Consider the following 18,197-nt stretch of genomic DNA (forward strand, 5'->3'; position numbering starts at 1 on the left):
CTTCTTACTCCCTGCCTTTTCCTTTTGGGTACAACTCAAGTATCATCATCCACATGAGGCCTTCCTTAATCCCTCCAATCACTAGTTCTCTCCATCCCTAAATGCTTTATATTTAATGATCATATTTATTATTATGGGCAGGTGAGAACAGTTTGCTCCAGCGGCCATGAAGGCCATGAAGGCAGCTAAGGTAGGTGCTACTATGGAGCACTTCGAGCTTGGACAGTCATAGATGATGCAAAAGTCATCCACTGCATCCTGGGCTATTGCCAGTAGTCCTGACTTTTGTCATGCCACTGGGCTTCAATGACTCTGGAAGAAAGAGGCTGACAACTTTGTACAACTGTTTCCCTTAAATCCAGTTCACACATGAGTCAAGACATTACCCTGTGATGTACCTGCTCTTCTTTGAAACAAAAGACAAACAACCTTTTAATATTATATATATAGTTACATCTAAACTTATTCTCTTCCCTCCTTGTAATATAAGCTCCCTGAAACTAGTGTTTTTTGTGTATTTGTATCTAAAGCACTTAGCAGAAAAACCTTTCTGGTTACTATTCTCTGTACTCACACTCTTCCCAAAGGATGGCCAACTTCTCTTAGAGTTTGCACCCTGCGTCACTCTGAAGAAGCCAAGACTCTCGTTTAAGGCTAATGTAAAGATCCCCACATCGGGTTGGGTTTGAGCATGCTGTGGTTGCCTGCTTGTAACAAATGTTAAGATGGGGCTCCCATGTGTATCCACATAGAGCAGAGAGTGATTCATTTAAACCTTGGCCTTGGGAGTCTTTTTTTCCCCTTTGTGAGGTCTTTTCCCCTCGGGTATAGCTTTCTACCAGGGTTCAAGTGTCCATGCTTTTGATGGTCTACAGACAGTCTTTCTCTCCTCAAGAGTCGTGCTCCTGAAGCCACCCTAGTCCTCGGGTAATTCGCTTTCCCCATGTGTCTGCTGAGGCTCCAGTGCTACTCCTAGTGGACTCTGCTGCTGCCTCTGGTTGTTGGTGGAGTCTCTGGCAGCTCTGATAGAGCTCATAAGGTTACTGTGTGACCTTGCTGTTGTCTATGAAGGATCCCACTGAAAGACACCCATTCACTTAAGATAGGGAAGAACAATGCAAAAGAAACCAGGATGCGGAGTGCTGGTGGCAGCTGAGTAGGAAATGCAAATTGCTTCCACTCTCCCATCCAGTAGCTCACAATAGTTCTTGCCTCACTCAATGCCTGAAGAAAAAGTGTAAAAGATAGTTAAGACCCTTTTGTATTTTAACTCAATTCTGGCTGGGCACATGCTGCATCATCTGTCCTTTCAGCTCCTCAGCCAATTAGAAGACTTCATTTTCACACAGCAGCAACTTGATCACACATGGCCAGATCACCAGCTTTCCAAGTGGTTGCTTAGACAGGAACCAGGCAGGGAAATATCTACAGATGCTTAAAGGAGTGGATCCTCATTGGTCAGTTCTTTCATTACACCAGTATAGTCCTTGACCCAGAATAGATGTTTAATAAATGTTGGCAGGTCCAAAAATGTACCTAAATACACAAATAAACATTTTTTAAAAAAAATCAAATGCAAAAATAAAAGCCCATTATTTATTTTTAAAATGTACTATGTGACTTAGGTGGCTCAGCAGAGAGAGAGCCAGGCCTAGAGACTTGGGTTCAAATCTGGCCTCAGACACATTCTACCTGTGTGACCCTGGGCAAGTCACTCTTCTGACTTAGAACTGATATTTAGTATTGATTTTAAGATAGAAGGTAAGGGTTTAGAAATATGTAATATGTATATTTTTTTACCCTTTTGAGCCCTATTTTCCTGAGATTTTTCTGGATTTTATTGATTTTACTATTCCTGAAATAATTATAGTCAGTGTATATGTATTGTTTAATTTTTTCATTCTATCTCACTTCATATGATTTCCTATTTTTCCTTGTATTCTTGATATTTGTTCTTTCTACCATGTAATAAAATGTTATTATATTCATCTATCTCATCTTCTTCAGAAGATTGCCCTGTCTCTCAGCTGTACTCTATCATTTAACTGTAATCTCTCCCTGTCTACTAGATGCTTCCCTCTTGCCTACAAATTCATCCATGTTTTCTCCACCCTCAGAAAACCCTCCCTTGATCTTTCTATTCCTGCTAGCCATAGTCCCATATCTCTCTTCTCTTTTTTGTGGCTAAGTCCCCTGAACTGTTCTCTCTAAAGTTACTAACATTATCTTAATTGACAAATCTAATGGTCCTTTCTTTCTTTTTCTTCTTCTTTCTTTCCCTTCCTTCTTTCCTTTCTTCTTCCTTCCTTCCAGCCCTTACCTTCTGTCTTAGAATCAGTATTGTGTATTGGTTCCAAGGCAGAAGAGTAGTAAGAACTAGGTATGGAGGGGTTAAGTGACTTGCCCAGGGTCACACAGCTAGGAAGTGTCTGAGAACCAGTTTTGAACCCAGGATCTCTGGGCTGTATCCCTGGCTCTCTATCCATTAGCACCTTAAAAATCATATTAAAAAATTATTAAGAAAAATTTTACATGTAATTTGGAAATATTCCACAAAATAATAAACATTTAAAAGGACTATCATACTACAGGGCAGGTCTTCGCCCCAGTAGTTCATCTTTAACTAGGAAAGGCTTTTCCCTTTAGTTCATCCTGGCCAGGACAACCAGATTCATTGGCCTGAGTATAACCTTAATCATGTTACTCCTCTGCTCAAGAAACTTCCATGGCACATCTACTTAAAATATATCAAGAGGTACCTAGATAGCAAAATGGATAGAATGCTAGACCTAGGGGGCAGCTGGGTAGCTCAGTGGATTTTGAGCCAGGCCTAGAGATGGGAGGCCCTAGGTTCAAATCTAGCCTCAGATCCTTCCTAGCTATGTGAACCTGGGCAAGTCACTTAACCCCCATTGCCTAGTCCTTACCATTCTTCTGCCTTGGAACAAATACACAGTATTGATTCCAAGATGGAAGGTAAGGGTTTATTAAAAAAAAAGAAAGAGAGAAAGAAGGAAAGAAAGAAGGAAAGAAGGAAAGAAGAAGGAAAGAAGGAAAGAAGGAAAGAAGGGAAGAAGGGAAGAAGGGAAGAAGGGAAGAAGGAAAGAAGGAAAGAAAGAAAGAAAGGAAGAAAGGAAGGAAGAAAGGAAGAAAGGAAGAAAGGAAGAAAGGAAGAAAGGAAGAAAGGAAGAAAGGAAGAAAGGAAGAAAGGAAGAAAGGAAGAAAGGAAGAAAGGAAGAAAGGAAGAAAGGAAGAAAGGAAGAAAGGAAGAAAGGAAGAAAGGAAGAAAGGAAGAAAGAAAGAAAGAAAGAAAGAAAGAAAGAAAGAAAGAAAGAAAGAAAGAAAGAAAGAAAGAAAGAAAGAAAGAAAGAAAGAAAGAAAGAAAGAAAGAAAGAAAGAAAGAAAGAAAGAAAGAAAGAAAGAAAGAAAGAAAGAAAGAAAGAAAGGAAGGAAGGAAGAAAGAAAGAAAGGAAGAAAGGAAGGAAGGAAGGAAGGAAGGAAGGAAGGAAGGAAGGAAGGAAGGAAGAGAGAGAGAGAGAAAGAGAGAGAGAGAAAAAGAATGCTAGACCTAGAGTCAGGAGGCCCTGGATTCAAATCTGACCTCAGGTATGTCTTAACTATGTGATCCTAAGTAAGTCACTTAACTACATTTGCCTAGCCTTTGCCTTTCTGTCTTAAAGTTGTTACTAAGATATAAAGTAAGGGTTTAAAACACACACACACACACACACACACACACACACACACACACACACACAAACTATTTAGCCTGCCATTCAAGTCCCTCCAAAATAGAGTCCTACTTTAACCTATATTCTGCAAAAGCCTTTCTCTGCAGCTGGACTGATCTTTCTGCCCCTTCTCAGGCTAGATTCATTGCTATCTTGACATCTTTCTCTATGCGGTTTTCCTTCCTTGTTAACTCTCTAGATCAAAGGCTCTTCATTCCATTTAAGTCATGGACCCTTTTGGCAGTACAGTGAGACTTAAAGACCCTTTCTCAGAATGATGTCTTGAAGTGTATAAAATAAAATACATAGGGTTATTTTATTATTATAGGGAACCAATTATATGGAAATAGTTATCCACAAAAAAATCTTTAAACCAAATTCACAAAACTCCAGGTCAAGAATCCTTGCCCTAAATTCAACCTACCCTAACCCTGCTGAAGTCTCCTCTGATCACCCCAGTGTACTATGATTTCTGGCTCCTCTGAGTTGCTACCAATCTATAATGTTAATCACACATTTTAGTCCTTGATCAGTCTTGTACCCCCAAACAAAACTATAAGCTTTTGGAGAACAGGAACCGTGCCTCATAGTTCTATTGTATCTCTCTCAACACCTAATGCACTCAATTAAAATTTTCAGTCATTTTTCAGTTGTGTCTGACTCTTTGCGATCCATTTGGGATTTTCTTGGCCAAGATTCTGGAGAGGTTTGCCATTTTGCAGATGAGAAAATTGAGGCAAACAGAGTTGAGTTTCAAAGCTGGTAAATGTCTGAGGCTAGATTTGAAATGACTAAGAGGAGTCTTCCTGATTCCAGAACTGGTGCTCTGTCCACTGTGCCACCTCAATGCCTTCAGTTAAATATATTATTGGTTGATTTTAAAGCTTAATTAAAGCCATTTGAAAAGAAGGAAACTCTCTGAGCCAAATTGTATATGATTTCACTACTGGTGTCTAAGGGCTGTCCTAGACCAACTGGCCCCCCACAAATGGGAACTGCAGGTGGTTACAGAACTGCAGAAGGTTACAAGGCCCTGACCCTGTTAGTGATCACCCCCACCTCTCCCTCCTCCTCTTACTTCCCCAAGGGAGAGGTCCCAGGCCTGGCTCAGTTCCAGAGGAGATTTCACCAGGCCTGTAAAAACATTACAAAAGTCAAGGTGATCAAGCAGGGCTGTCATTAATAAGGCAGCTGGAGTACTGCAGAGCCCCAGTTTGCCTGCCTTCTTTTGCTCATACCTCTCACAGTCTGCTTCAGACCTCCATAGACTTTCAATTTAGCCACTCCAAAACCAGGATGTGGTGGTTCCTCACAATTTCCCTGCTGACCTTGCTGTACTACATCTGGCAGAAGCAGGGGAGCATGGGTAAGAAATATCTCATATGTATGCCCCATCTGCCCATCCTGGGGAGTCTTCCATATATGAACTTCCACGACCCAGCACACGTCTACTTCACCAAGCTTAAGGAGAAGTATGGCAATACCTTTGCCTTTTGGATGGGCCCTCAGTACTCTGTGGTAGTGAACCATTTCTCAGCTGCCAAAGAAGTGCTTCTCAAGAAGGGCAAGGACTTTGCCAGCCGCCCCCGAATGGTAAGCATTGGATGACTGCTGGTAACCACTGGGAAGGAGGATCATGGAAGAGCCATATCTGACCTAGATCCAAATGGGGGTAAGGGGTGTGAAGATAAGCTTTGGGGCTACTTAACTGTACAAGAAGAGGCATACCCCCTTTTTCTGGACTTGGGTGAGAAGTAGCATGGCCAAATAGTCTGGGAATAAGGAGAAATGGGTTCAGTCTGTGACTCAATGGGCAATATCAGCAAAATCATGTCTTTCTGGGCTTCAACTTTCTTATCAGCAAAATGGGAGCAACTAGTCTTAGCAGAAATAAGCTGGAGAAAGTCTCAGAGAAAGCCAAAAGTCATCTGTGAGAGCCAGTTTTTCTGTCTGTTCCAGATGATAGTTTCCCTTTCCCTCTACTTTCCAGCTCCTACCTTGCTCAGCTTCCTCTCCTCTATTTGTTTTGGAGAACCCTAACAGAAACTCCTTCTAGAATTTTCCCTTTAAGATTGATCAGTAAAGGCTGAAAAAGCAGCAAATGGATTGGGATTTGAGGATGTAAAAGGAAGAAGGAAATTAATTTGGAAAGAGGAAAGGGGGAAAAAGCAGAAGGAAAGGTCTATGATTCTACTGCAGTACTTGGGTACCCATCTCACTGCTTTATCCCTTCAAGGGGATATCAACAGTTTCAAGAGTAGTCACTTCCCCTAGAAGGGCATCCCTCCAATCACTTATCATCTGGCAATGGATTTCGGAGACAGAGGACCTGACAACTTTCAGTTTGTATCCTACCTCTGCTACCTGTGAATCCTCTAGCAAGTCACTTCCCCAGAGGATCCTCAGTTTTATCATTTGTAAAATGATAGGATTGGATGACATCATTTCTAAAGTCTGTATCAGATCTAAATCCTATGACCCCCTCTCTGATTTTCTATGTTAGCCCTTTATTTGACAGCTGGCTGCTAAGAACTTTAGTCTAATCAGGGCTTATATTCTCTAGACACTTCTTTCTTCAAGGCTAGAGAAGGGCCAGTCTGGGTTGGTGCACAACAGAGATGGGAAGTAGACGGGGCCAAAGATGGAAAAACTTATTTGGGTAGCATGGGGAGAGGGTGATTGGGTCAATCTCCAAGTTCTTTACCTCTGGGAAGAAGACTCTGAACCAACCTCCAGACTGTGTTTATCATGTAAATGGCACCCAGTTGTATGTAAGTTTCTTTTCATTCATTTTTGCCTTCTTACCCCTAGCCCCTAACATTGTTACTGGTATATAGGAAGGTTTGCTGATTGACTCATTTAGATTTAGATGATGGCAGAGGGATTTTGTCTGATAGCATCTCTCTTCAGCCTCACTCTTCATTTCCCTCTCCCCTAGGATCTCTAAGGGAGAGAGGATATACCAGAAAAGAGCACCTAACACCTCTTCCCCATAGAACCTGGGACCTAGACTTTTCTGGGGGAAGCTCTTCCTATTCTGGCTTCTCAGGCCCAGGCTGAGAAATTCCCCAACCTACCCATGTTGCAGAAGAGCAAACAAAGAATTAGGGAGACAAAGTAATTTATAAACTCATGGAAGGAATGATCAAGACCATCTAGTCCAATTTCTTAATTTTATAGAGGGGGAAAATGTACTTAATAAATGTTTGTTGAATTAAATTACATCCAGAGAAGGGAAATGACTTTCCACAGGTCATCTGGTGGTTGTGTCATATCTCTTAAGCCCTTGTTCATTCATTCAGTCAACAAACGTGTATTAAGTGCCTACTTTGTGCCAGGTACTGCATTAAGTACTGGGAATTCAAAAAAAGGCAAAAGACATCCTGCTCTCAGTCTAAAGGAGGACAACAACACAAAAACCATGTATAAACAAGATGAAAACAGGATAAGCCAGAGATAATCAACAGAGGAAAGGCCCTAGCATTAAGGGGAATTTGGAAAGACTTCTTGTAGAAAATGAGATTTTAGCTGGGAACAGGAAGGCAAGCCAGAGTTGAAAAGGAAGGACATTCCACACATGGAAGACAGCCAGTGAAAATAGGGAGACACTGGAGTTTCCTGAATGAAGGGATGTCGGGAGCGACAGCCAGATCTGCACCTAGCCAGTTTATCAGCTGATTGGGGAACAGTTTGAAATGGGGAGAGGTTTAATGCCGGGAAGGCAATCCAGAAGGCTATCCCAGTAGTGTGGGTCTGCCTCAAGAGCATGGCGCAGGGTGGTGGCCCGGCGGAGGAGAGAAGGGAGCATTCAGGAGAGCTGTTACAAAGGCGGGATTGACAGTGCCGGGCAATGGCTCGAATAGGGCGGAAGGGGAGGGGAGGAGGCAGGGCGATGCTGACACACAGAGGTTGTGTTCTGGAGTTCAAAGATTTTCCCAGCACTTTGGCTGCTTGGGGGTCACCACTGCTCAGTGGGGGAAGGGATGCAAACATGAGAAACCCTGAATTCAGTCTTCCTTGATTCCAAAGGTAACCACAGACATCCTGAGCGGCTCCGGCAAGGGGATCGCCTTCAGCGAGTACGGTCCCCAGTGGCGGATGTATCGCAAGCTGGTTCAGTCGTCCTTCTCATTGTTGAAAGATGGCTCCCAGAAACTGGAAAAGCTCAGTGAGTGCCAGAACCTGTGGCTTCTAGGGACCATCAGGGAGGGGGCCTGGGCGAGGTAGGGACGTGCCTGGGCTCAGGACCTAGTAGTGGTCACCAATGGGGGGAGAGGGGGAGGGAGGGGACACACACGGACTGATACCAGGCTGTTGCTGACACCTGGTGGTCATCCTCAAACAGTCTGTCCCGGGCAGCACGATACCTGGAGGCGGGGGCTGTCTTTGAGAGGTAGGCTGCTGGGGGTCCCTCCCTCCTCATCTCGTCCTACCTCACCCTCATCCACGCCTTCCCTTCTTCATCTCTCTAGTCTGCCAAGAGGCCAACACTCTGTGTAAATCCCTGGCTGCCGCTCAGGGAAAGATCCAGGACCCCGCTACAGATATTTTTCTGGCTTCGTCCAATGTGATCTGCCAGTTTTGCTTCAGCAGCTCCTGGAATAAAGACGATGAGGACTTCGAGATCATGATGGACTACAGTAATAACATCCTCAAAACTCTGTGCAAAGACAGCCTAGTTGACATCTTTCCCTGGATTCAGGCAAGAGCTATAGGACCTTGCCCTGCAGTAGAAGTCCCAGGGAGAGGAAGGATCTGTCTGTCTGTCTGTCTTTCTGTCTGTGTGTCTCTTCCTCCCTCCCTCCCTCTCCCTCTCTCCCTCTCTGTCTCTCTCTCTCTCTCTTTTACTCCCCTTCTCCCCTTCTTTCTCTTCCTCTCCCTCTTTCCCTCCCTACTTTTCCCTCTCACACACCCGTTTGGTCAAGTCACTTAATCTCCTAATCCCAGTCTTTCCCATTCTTAGATTTAAGATTAATTTTGAGTCCCACCTCCTCCAGGAAACTTTCCCTGAAAGTTAAAGTCCACATTGACCTCTCCCTCCTCTGAACTGCTACAGCTATTAACTAGCTGAGCTATAGAAGTCCAGTCCTGAATTACAGCCTCTTCTTTTTTTTCTTTTTTTTTTCTTTTTAAACCCTTACCTTTGGCCTTAGAATGAATATTGTGTATTGGCTCCAAGGTAGATGAGTGGTAAGGGCTAGGCAATGAGGATTAAATGACTTGCCCAGGTCATACAGTTAGGAAATGTCTGAGGCCAGGCTTGCACCCAAGACCTCCCAATTCCAGGTCTGGCTCTCAATCCACTGAGCCAGCTAGCTGCCTATAGACTGTATATATGTGTATGTATCTTTCCCCAACCAAACTGAATCTTCTGCTCTCCTGTCCACCCTGCCACCACCTCCCCCAGTTGATGCCAAGAACAAGGTTGGGAATACAACAGGTTCTCAAACACACACACACACACACACAGATTTTTGACTGGCTAAAGATGGAAAGGGGAAAGCCAGGCCCCTTCAACTAGGCTTCCCCAGCCTGGGGTCCCCCAGGATTATCCATCTGTCTTCTCCACAGCTTGGTGGAGGATGGGTATATAGTAAGGAAGGAATTATGAAGGGTAAGACTTGTTGAGAAGATAAAATAATAGGAGGGAGAGTCAAGAGTCTAGACTCTAGAAGCTGTAAAGGAGGTGGGTGGGTACAGAGAACAGATCTACCTTAAAGCTTCCCTTTCTGTCCCTTCTATCTTTCTAGCTGTTCCCGAACAAAGATCTGGCGCTGTTAAAAGATAGCGTCACACTGCGGAATGAGCTCCTGAAGAAAAAACTGGAAATTCAGAAGGTATGCGAACAATAGTGCAAGCATGGAGGGGTCAGAAGAAGGGGTGGGGATGTTGGCAAGAACCCTGATTCGGTGTCCAAGTGGATGACAATGGTTTCATCTCCATATTCTCACTCCTGGACACAGGTTCTTGGGCAGGAGAAGGAAATTAGGGAGAGGGGAAGGGGCTCTGGATTGTGGAGAAGGTAGAAAAGGAAAGTCCTGTTGATCCATTTCCCACTCCCATCCTCCCAGGAAAAATTCAACATAGATTCTGTCAACAACCTCCTGGATGCACTGCTGAAAGCCAAGTTGGACAGTGATAATCCACTGGTCCAGGAACCAGAGATCACAGATGAGCACATACTGATGACGGTGGGGGACATCTTTGGAGCTGGCGTGGAAACAACCAGCACTGTTGTCAGATGGTGCATTGCCTTCTTGCTGCACCATCCCCAGGTAGGACTGTCATCTGGCATCCCCTGAGCCAGGGAAGTGGGCCATCTCCTGCCACCCATCTCCAAGCCCCTGGAATGTAAACAGTATTAAAGGAGAAATACAGACCAGTGACAATTTAGCACTAATGCTGCTTGAGCCCCAATTGTTCAAACATGCATCTAAGCCTTTCCCCCAATCCTTACCCTCCAAACACTGGCGAGGACAACTCTAAATGTCTAAAAGCTCATGGCTCCGCTGTTTGCTCATCACCCATAAGCACATACCTCATTGTCCCCATCCCACCCATTTCACAAGGGTACTGAGTTCACCTCTGGACTCATGTCCTGGAAGTTCATGTCACACATAGATACACATACAGCTATTCCTCCATACAAAGACACACAGACATACACACAGACATACACCAGTCCTTTCTTTGGTCTAGAAGTTGGTGCCATGAATGGTCCTCCCTCTGACCCCCAGGTAAAGGAGGAAATTCAGAAGGAAATTGACCAGAAAATTGGCTTTGGCCGAACTCCTGTACTCAGTGACAGGAACCAGCTTCTCCACCTGGAATCCACTATACGTGAGGTACTCCGTATACGACCAGTGGCTCCCTTACTCATCCCTCACATGGCATGGACTGACACCAGGTATGCCTAATTCCCTTTTCCACTTATTGAAATACAGATCATCAACATGCTGAATCACCCAATGATTCACTAACATATTAGTAAATCCACTAACCAATCCATCCCTTTTTTCTCAACTCACTCAATAGTCCACCCATCAATTAACCTGCAAATATATATATAGAAATATATAGCATTTTAATAATAATCAAAAAGAGAGAGAAAAGGAAAAGGATTCTTTCAGTCTAGTGCCTATCCATTTCCACTGCCATGGACAGATTGTAGCATTTCCAAGGCAAAAGACCAGGAAGGGCTGGCAAATGGGGGTTAAGTGACTTGTCCAAGGTCATATAGCTAGATTTGAACTCAGGATGTCCCATCTCTGGACCAAGCTCTCAATCCACTAAGCCACCTAGCTGCCCCCATGCCATGGAACTGCTACTTAGTAAGACAGAAGGTAAGGATTAAAAAAAAAAGATTGATAAAGGAGAAAGGAGAAACAAATCCCAGGGAAGAAAGGAATTAAGTGACTTTTCCAAATCAATTTGACAAATATCTATTAGACATACTATATTCAGAACCTTAAGCTCTGAGAAGGGGTACGGGGATAAATAAGAAATGATCCTTGACTTTTGAAAGTTTATAATCTAAGAAAGGAGATAAGGCAGAGACACATTTAACTAGAATACAATCCAGGATGTGATAAGTGCCTAGAAGTATAGATCTGGTGCTATTAAAAGATCTCAGTAAGGGGAGAGCCCTTCTGGCTGGAGGGATCAAGAAAGGTTTCATGGAAGAGATGACAACTGAGTTGGGCTTTGAAGGGTGGGAGGCACTGCAAGAATCAAGTGGGGAAGGAGTATATTCTCAGCATCAGAAACTGAGAATAAATACATGGAGGCAGGAAAGAGCAAGATGAATCCTGAAAGTACCAATTTGGGAAAACTGAAGGGTAAGTGAGAGGGAGTTCTGCGGAATATGGCTAGAAAAGTAGGCTGGATCAGACTGTGGAGTCCTTTGAATGTCACTGAAGAATATGGATGTTACTTCAAAGTGAGGGCAGGGTGAGTGATCAACCAACTGGAAGATGGGAAGATGGACTAAATCCCATCCCACCCAGCCCATGACAGTGAGTCACAGCCTTGTCTCTTAACACAACCAAGCCTACCCTTCACTTATATCAGTCTAATACTCACTCGTGACATTTCTGACCCTAACTCTGAAAGCTTCTTTCTCCTTCTGAGCTGACCATTCAGCCCTTAAAGGCAATGAACATAACCGTTGACCACAGCAACTACAAAAAAAAAAATCACCCACCACCACAACAGCAACTTTAGATGACTGATCTGAGTAATGAGGAGTTACTGAAAGTTCTGAGTGTTAACATAAGTAGCATTAACTTTTGGAAGATGTTTCGGGCTTTGGTGTGTTTTGGATTAGGGAAAGCCTAGTGGCAAAGGAACCTATTATAAGGCTACTGCAACAGAAGAATTTAAGAAATGATGAGAGGTTGAACTGGGTGTGCCCATGAGAGGTAATCAGAGGGAAAAATGATAGGATCTAGAAAATCACTGGATGTGAAAAGTAAGGAAGGAGAAATGCAAAACGACTTCAAGATTCCAAGCCTGGTTGGCTTCAAGAATGATGATATCAACAATAATGAGAAAATCGGAAGGAGGAGGTTTGTTTGGAAGGAAAAGATGACATATTGAGATTGTGACATTGTTTGCAGGCAAGAAAAGAGCTTGACAACTTCACACACCTGTAGCCAGTTCTAAACTGCAGGAGGAGATATTGCTTTTAGGGCATATAACAGGGATCCTGGCTGTAGCCTACTAGTAGACACTAGTCACTGGTCATTTTGCAGTAACAGAGTAGGGATTCCAGCTCAAGAGTTGCTAAGAATAGAGCTGTTCAAGGGGCAGATGAAAATGTAGGTCTGGTTTGGGGAAAGAGGTTAGGGCTAGAGACACAGATCTGGGGGTCATCAATGCAATTAAGAGCTGAAATTGAAAGCAGATGACTGTCTTATAGGACGACAAATAGAGAGGAGAGGGCTGAGGACAGAGACTGGGGGATGCCTACATTTAAAATATGGATTTTGAAGGCAAATGAAAGAAACTGAAGAGGAAGCTGTTGGAGAAGTGGGTGCAAATCATAGAAGCCAGACATAGAAGCCAAGGGAAGATAGGGTATTAAAAAGGGAGTCAGGGTCAGCAGAGGGGGCAAGCAGGGTAGGTGGCCTGAGAAAAGTCCACTGTCTTTGGCTATTTGGCCATTAGAAAATCATTAGTGATCTTAGGAAAATCAGTTTTATTAAAAAGTAGAAGGCAAAAATAAGGAGAGATTCCTAAGCAGGGGAAAGAAGGGGAATAGGGACAGTATCATGTGAAGTGATGGATCCTCTCCTCACAGCATTGGAGAATACACCATCCCCAAAGGCACCAGGATCTATATCAACCTATGGTCCATCCATCATGACCCTACACAGTGGAATGAGCCAGAACGGTTTATGCCAGGTGAGTCAGTCAATTGGTCATCTAGCAATTTATTAATAATCTTGTTTGTCTAGCACTATGCTAAGAGCAAGAGTCCTGAAACAAGGGGTTCCTAAGCACATCAAACCCAAACTTCTATGGGGTGGGAAGTCATGTATTTTACCATCCTGCTCTTCCTTATGGTTGAAGCTGTCGCTTCCTCAGGCTGAGGGTTATCCAAGGGGCAGCATGTTTTGCCCTTCAAACCAGCAGTGCCTCAACTTTTAAGGCATCTGGCATAATGCTTTATTTCCAGGGGGAACACGGTTCCTCTTGTTGACCCACTGACTGACTCTTCCACAGAACGATTCCTGGACAAGAATAAGGACCAACTCATCATTCCAAATGCCAGCTACTTTCCCTTTGGAAGTGGACCCCGAGTTTGTGTTGGGGAGTTCTTGGCCCGGTCAGAGTTATTCCTCTTTCTGGCCTGGATCCTACAGAGATTTGACCTGGAAGTTCCTGATGATGGAGAACTCCCTTCTTTAGATGGGTTGAGTGGAGTAGTATTTCAGATAATTCCCTTCAAGTTAAAGGTCAAGCTGCGGAAAGGCTGGAGAGAGGCTGAACTCAGTGCCTAGAGAACAGCCAGATTCTCCCCTATCACCTTAGGAGCAATCATAAGTAAAATGCAAAGGGAAGTGATGAAGAAGAGCTTTAGTTGGAAGCTGAGACCCTCCAAAGTTGTCTGTATCTCCCCAGCTTCAGGGATATATCTTTCTATTAGACTATAGCATAGAATTCCTGTCATTCATTTCCTTCCTACCTCCACTCTATTCTGGAAAATCATCCTTCTTCTTTTCATCAGCCTTAGTCCTGGTAGGTAGGCCAGGAGTTTTTGTCCTGAATGATTTCTGCCCTCCTGGCTTGTTGCCTCTACCTGGGTACATTTATGTGTCCAGTCTCTTGGGCCATTCTTTGTATGCCATGTCCTGATTGTAGCGAGTTGCAATTAAAAAGGCCTGGTGGCCCCAGGCTTACCAGCAGCATCACCCAAATTAGTGTTCTTGTCTCCCTGAAAGTTAGACTAAGATTTAGAACAGTGCTTCTTCATATCCCTCTGATCCCTCTCCAGACCCAGAAAAACACAGGGTTCTCATAGCTATTATAACTGAAGGCTGAGCCCCTGATGAAGACTTAGCCAACTCTCTAGGGATCCAGATTCTACATCAATTCCCACCCCACACTTGGACACTCAGACAGTCAGGGGATTTTCAGGAGATAAATTTCAAGGTTCCAAGCCCCCTTTGTGCTAGTTTATTATCACAAGGGGACAGAAATATCCTCACACTTGATAGGTCTTCAATATACCAAAGAGGCAAGCATGACTGTCTTTTCATGTAGACCAGCACTGCACTCTCAGCTCATCCAAACCTTTTCCTCTAAAAGATGAGGACTACTGTATGGTCAAGGGGGTGGTGGTCTTTCAAAAGGGCTGGAGGAAGATTGAGGTCAGGGCCCAAGTGAGAGTCAGGGGCATCCTCTGGACTTTAGTTGTATTGGGTTAGACAAATAATGGATACCAATGGTCCTACCTCCAGAGATGGAGATCCACAGGAGAATCCCTGCCTGTGAAGGAGCAGGAGAGTGTCTGACAGAGAGGCAAACATTTCCCCCTCTCTATCAAGTTAAGTCTCCTATCAGAGAAGGGTTGAAAATCTAATGCTGATTGATAATTAAGAGTCCTGGCTCCCCTTACCTCCCAATCCAAGTCCATCCTGGAGGGGCAATTTTCTTTCCCAAATTCTCTTCTTGCTACAAAGACAGTCCAAGAACAGCTTAGAGAACTAGACAAAGTACTTAAAAACTTGAGCCGACCTACAGTTGCCATGGGTGGCCAACCTGGGCAAGCACTAATGGTTCAGTCCTACTGATACTACCTCTGGGAATCTACTTGAGAAAGGGGCCCCCTCAGTTACTTTCAAAGATCTTGGCTAGGAGGGAAGACTACTAGAAAGTACTAGAAGGGACAGCATTGCCACCTCCCAAATTCACCCATTATTTAAGCTGCTGGAAAACACAACCACCACCCAGTCTTTGAATAGTAAGCTAGACTGATTCCTCGAGGAGCTCCAGTCAACTGCCCCACCCACCAGGTTCTTTGCCCAGAAAGGTGAAGGGGTTGTGAGGCACTGTGGGGTGGAAGGCTGGGGCAGGACAGAATGGAGCATTTCAAATGTGCTCAAAATAGATAAAGCATTTTGCACATATGTGATGATTAGTGGATCAGTCAAGCTGGATGGAATGTTCCCTTTCATCTGGCTCAACTTTAGAAGAGGGTCAGAACAGACATTTAGCTTCCTTGCTATGAAACAACAAAAGGGAATGAAGATTTCATCAATTTAGAAGTTCCCTCCTCCCATCCCTACCCACAGTGGAACTCATACCCATAAGTACTTGTTCATCTGATAGGACTCTTGCCTTAAGTTTACCACCTACCATATGACAGAGAGCACAGGAAAACTAGCAAGCAGTGTGCTCACTCCCCATATCTGTTCTCTGGAGGTTTTCCCTTGGGAATGCTCTCTGGAGGCCAAGGAGAGAGCAATTTCCCCACAAGCCATTACCCCAGTTTTAAATATTCCAGAGCCAGGCTCTGCTTTGATAACCCACTAGATCAGGTTACAAGATCAGAGCAAGGTTAGCTTCTCCAGTGAGCCAATAGTGCTGTGCCCAGGATGCTCAGACCTCCTGAAAAATCCTATCCAAACCTGGCAGCAACATCAGTTTAAGTTCTTTGAATGTGACAACCCCCCCCCCCCCCACACACACACACACATAGTACTACGGGCAGACTTATCGGGGAAGGAGTCCATAGGAGGGCAGGATTCTAGAGTTACAGAACTTAAACAAGATATATACTATGTGGACACACACATTTCATCCACCACGTGTTCCTGAAAGCCTCTCAAACCCTTGGCCTCACCCTCTGTTGTCCATCACAAGCCATATCCAGTAACCAGAGACCTTCCATGTCTTTGTTTTGCCCATACCTTGTTACTGACCCAAAAGCTGCTGCTCAAAAGGAAACATCCCATTGGCTTCAAACTGGGCCATCAAACCAAGTGAAGGAGGAAGCCACCCCAACAAGCCTCAGCCAGACATTCCAGTCTCTCCTTAGTCTGTTTCCAACCTACCTTTCCAGGTGTACATTACAGGTCTTGTTCTGATTCCCAAGAGTGGGCCCTTTTCCCTATTTTACTTTATTCTGAGAGTCACATGCTATCCCTGAAACATGACACACTAAATGCTGCTGTTTCTGAAGATGACGCTCCTGAGCCACCACTGGCTGGTCTGACCTGTACTCTGCAGAAGAGAAGGGTTACACTGAACTCTCCGCACACACTTCCTTAGCCCCTTGTGACCTACAAGACTAGAGGGGCAGTCTGTGGACATTTGTGTGATGCAGATTCAGTCAGCTGGGGGTAGGGAGGGCAGAAACATGGACTACTTGCCCCATTAGCCTCTGCTGCTTCTTTCCCTTCAATCTAAAAATATACTCCAGTTATAACCATTCTGAATATTGGACAGTCCAGCTAGAGCAAGCTGTGCCAGCTCTTAAGAGTCACTTGTTAACTTTTCAGTGTACAGAATTCATATTTGAAAAATAACTTGTGAATGTCCACTGTCAGAGAAAGAACAAATAAACAGAAATACAAGACATAATTTAAATATACATATTTTGTCAGGTGATGCCTTCTATGGTATGAGGAGGGGAGAGAAGGGATAAAACCTGGGGATTTTAATGTAACCAAGAAGCAAATAAATTAATTTTAAACATTTTGGGGTGTGATCATTCATGCTTTGGAAACCAACAGATGCTATAAATCAGGCTTTGATGTATTGTTTTGTTGGTGGCCTAAACTTAAGGAAGTGATAGAAAAATGTTCATTCAGATTAATCTTAAAAGTATGTGGTATTTGGGGGAGAACCAGTTGTTAAACATCTACCAACACATCCCTGCCTAGACCTTGCCTCACTGCCTATTTCTTATTGTTCAGTCATATCCAACTCTCTTCATGCCTCAATTATGGAACTTTCTTTGCAAAGATACCAGAGTGATTTGCCATGTCTTTCCCCAGTGGATTAAGGCATATAGAAGTTGAGTGATTTGCCCAGAGTCTTGGTTAGTGCCTGAGGCCAGATTTAAACTTGGGGCTTTCTGATTCCAGGTCCAGCCCTCTATCCACTGAGCTACCTAGCTGCCTCCACTACCACAACTGTCTCCTTCCTTTCCTATCCCCAATCCTGAGTCAGATGTAAGCTAAGGGCTTCTACTCAAACTATATGATTCTCCCAAGTCCATTCAGATAGGGATTCCATGTCTTGGCACTCTACAAAAATTATCAAGATCCCCTATAATTCAAAGGACCACCTCTATTGCCTTCAACTCTCTGGTTTTGGTTGGTTGTTTGTTTTTTAAATCCTTACCTCCTGTCTTAGGATCAATATTAAGTATCAGTTCCAAGGCAAAAGGGTAGTAAGAGCTAGATAATAGGGATTAAGTGACCTGCCCAGGGTCAAACAGCTAGGAAATATCTGAGGCTCCATTTGAACCCAGGTCTCCCACCTCTAGGCCTGATTCTATCTGCTGAGCTTCTCTGGACCTTTTGTTCTCACATACTATTACCATTTTGAACTGGGATTTCAGGATATAGTTAGCAAGTAGCATACTTCCTACTTTGGACCTTAGTTTCCTTATTTGGATAAAGATGGGGTCAAACCATTTTAAAAGCACCTTCTAGCTCAAAAACTAGTCTGTTTTACTTCTCTGGCTGCTTCTATAAAATTTTCTTTAGTGCTTCCCCCTTTTCAGACAGCATCCTCCAGTATTTAACATGTGGCTGACCTTTTTTTTTTTTTAATTTTTAATTAAAAAAAAAATTTAAACCCTTACCTTCTGCCTTAGAACCAATATGGCAATGAAGGTAAAGTGACTTGCCCAGGGTCACAGAGCTAGGAAGTATCTGAGGTCAGATTTGAACCCAGGACCTCCTGTCTCTAGGCCTGGCTCTCAATCCACTGAGCTACCCAGCTGTCCCC

The 18,197-nt window shown here is 43.9% G+C and overlaps 2 protein-coding genes across 3 annotated transcripts in view; one reads left to right on the top strand and one right to left on the bottom strand.

The window, feature by feature from the left end:
• The window catches only part of BORCS7 (BLOC-1 related complex subunit 7), a 67,984-nt gene that overhangs the window by 22,308 nt on the left and 27,479 nt on the right, over nt 1-18,197 (bottom strand). The window contains exon 1 of one of the 2 annotated variants that reach the window (XM_056804682.1): nt 575-3,089. The exons of the other annotated variant lie outside the window; for it this stretch is intronic. The gene's annotated coding sequence lies outside the window, so the exon portion shown is untranslated. Of the gene's footprint in view, nt 1-574; nt 3,090-18,197 lie in introns of those variants that run through there. 2 annotated transcript variants of the gene reach the window in all.
• LOC100028896 (steroid 17-alpha-hydroxylase/17,20 lyase) lies at nt 4,905-16,936 on the top strand. Its single transcript, XM_056804623.1, has 8 exons — nt 4,905-5,324; nt 7,761-7,899; nt 8,204-8,433; nt 9,482-9,568; nt 9,803-10,006; nt 10,469-10,638; nt 13,033-13,136; nt 13,458-16,936. The coding sequence occupies exons 1-8, from the start codon at nt 5,028-5,030 to the stop codon at nt 13,733-13,735; spliced, it is 1,509 nt and encodes a 502-aa protein (XP_056660601.1). The 5' UTR covers nt 4,905-5,027; the 3' UTR covers nt 13,736-16,936.

This window comes from Monodelphis domestica, chromosome 1 (assembly GCF_027887165.1).
Source record: "Monodelphis domestica isolate mMonDom1 chromosome 1, mMonDom1.pri, whole genome shotgun sequence".
Lineage (NCBI taxonomy): Eukaryota > Metazoa > Chordata > Mammalia > Didelphimorphia > Didelphidae > Monodelphis > Monodelphis domestica.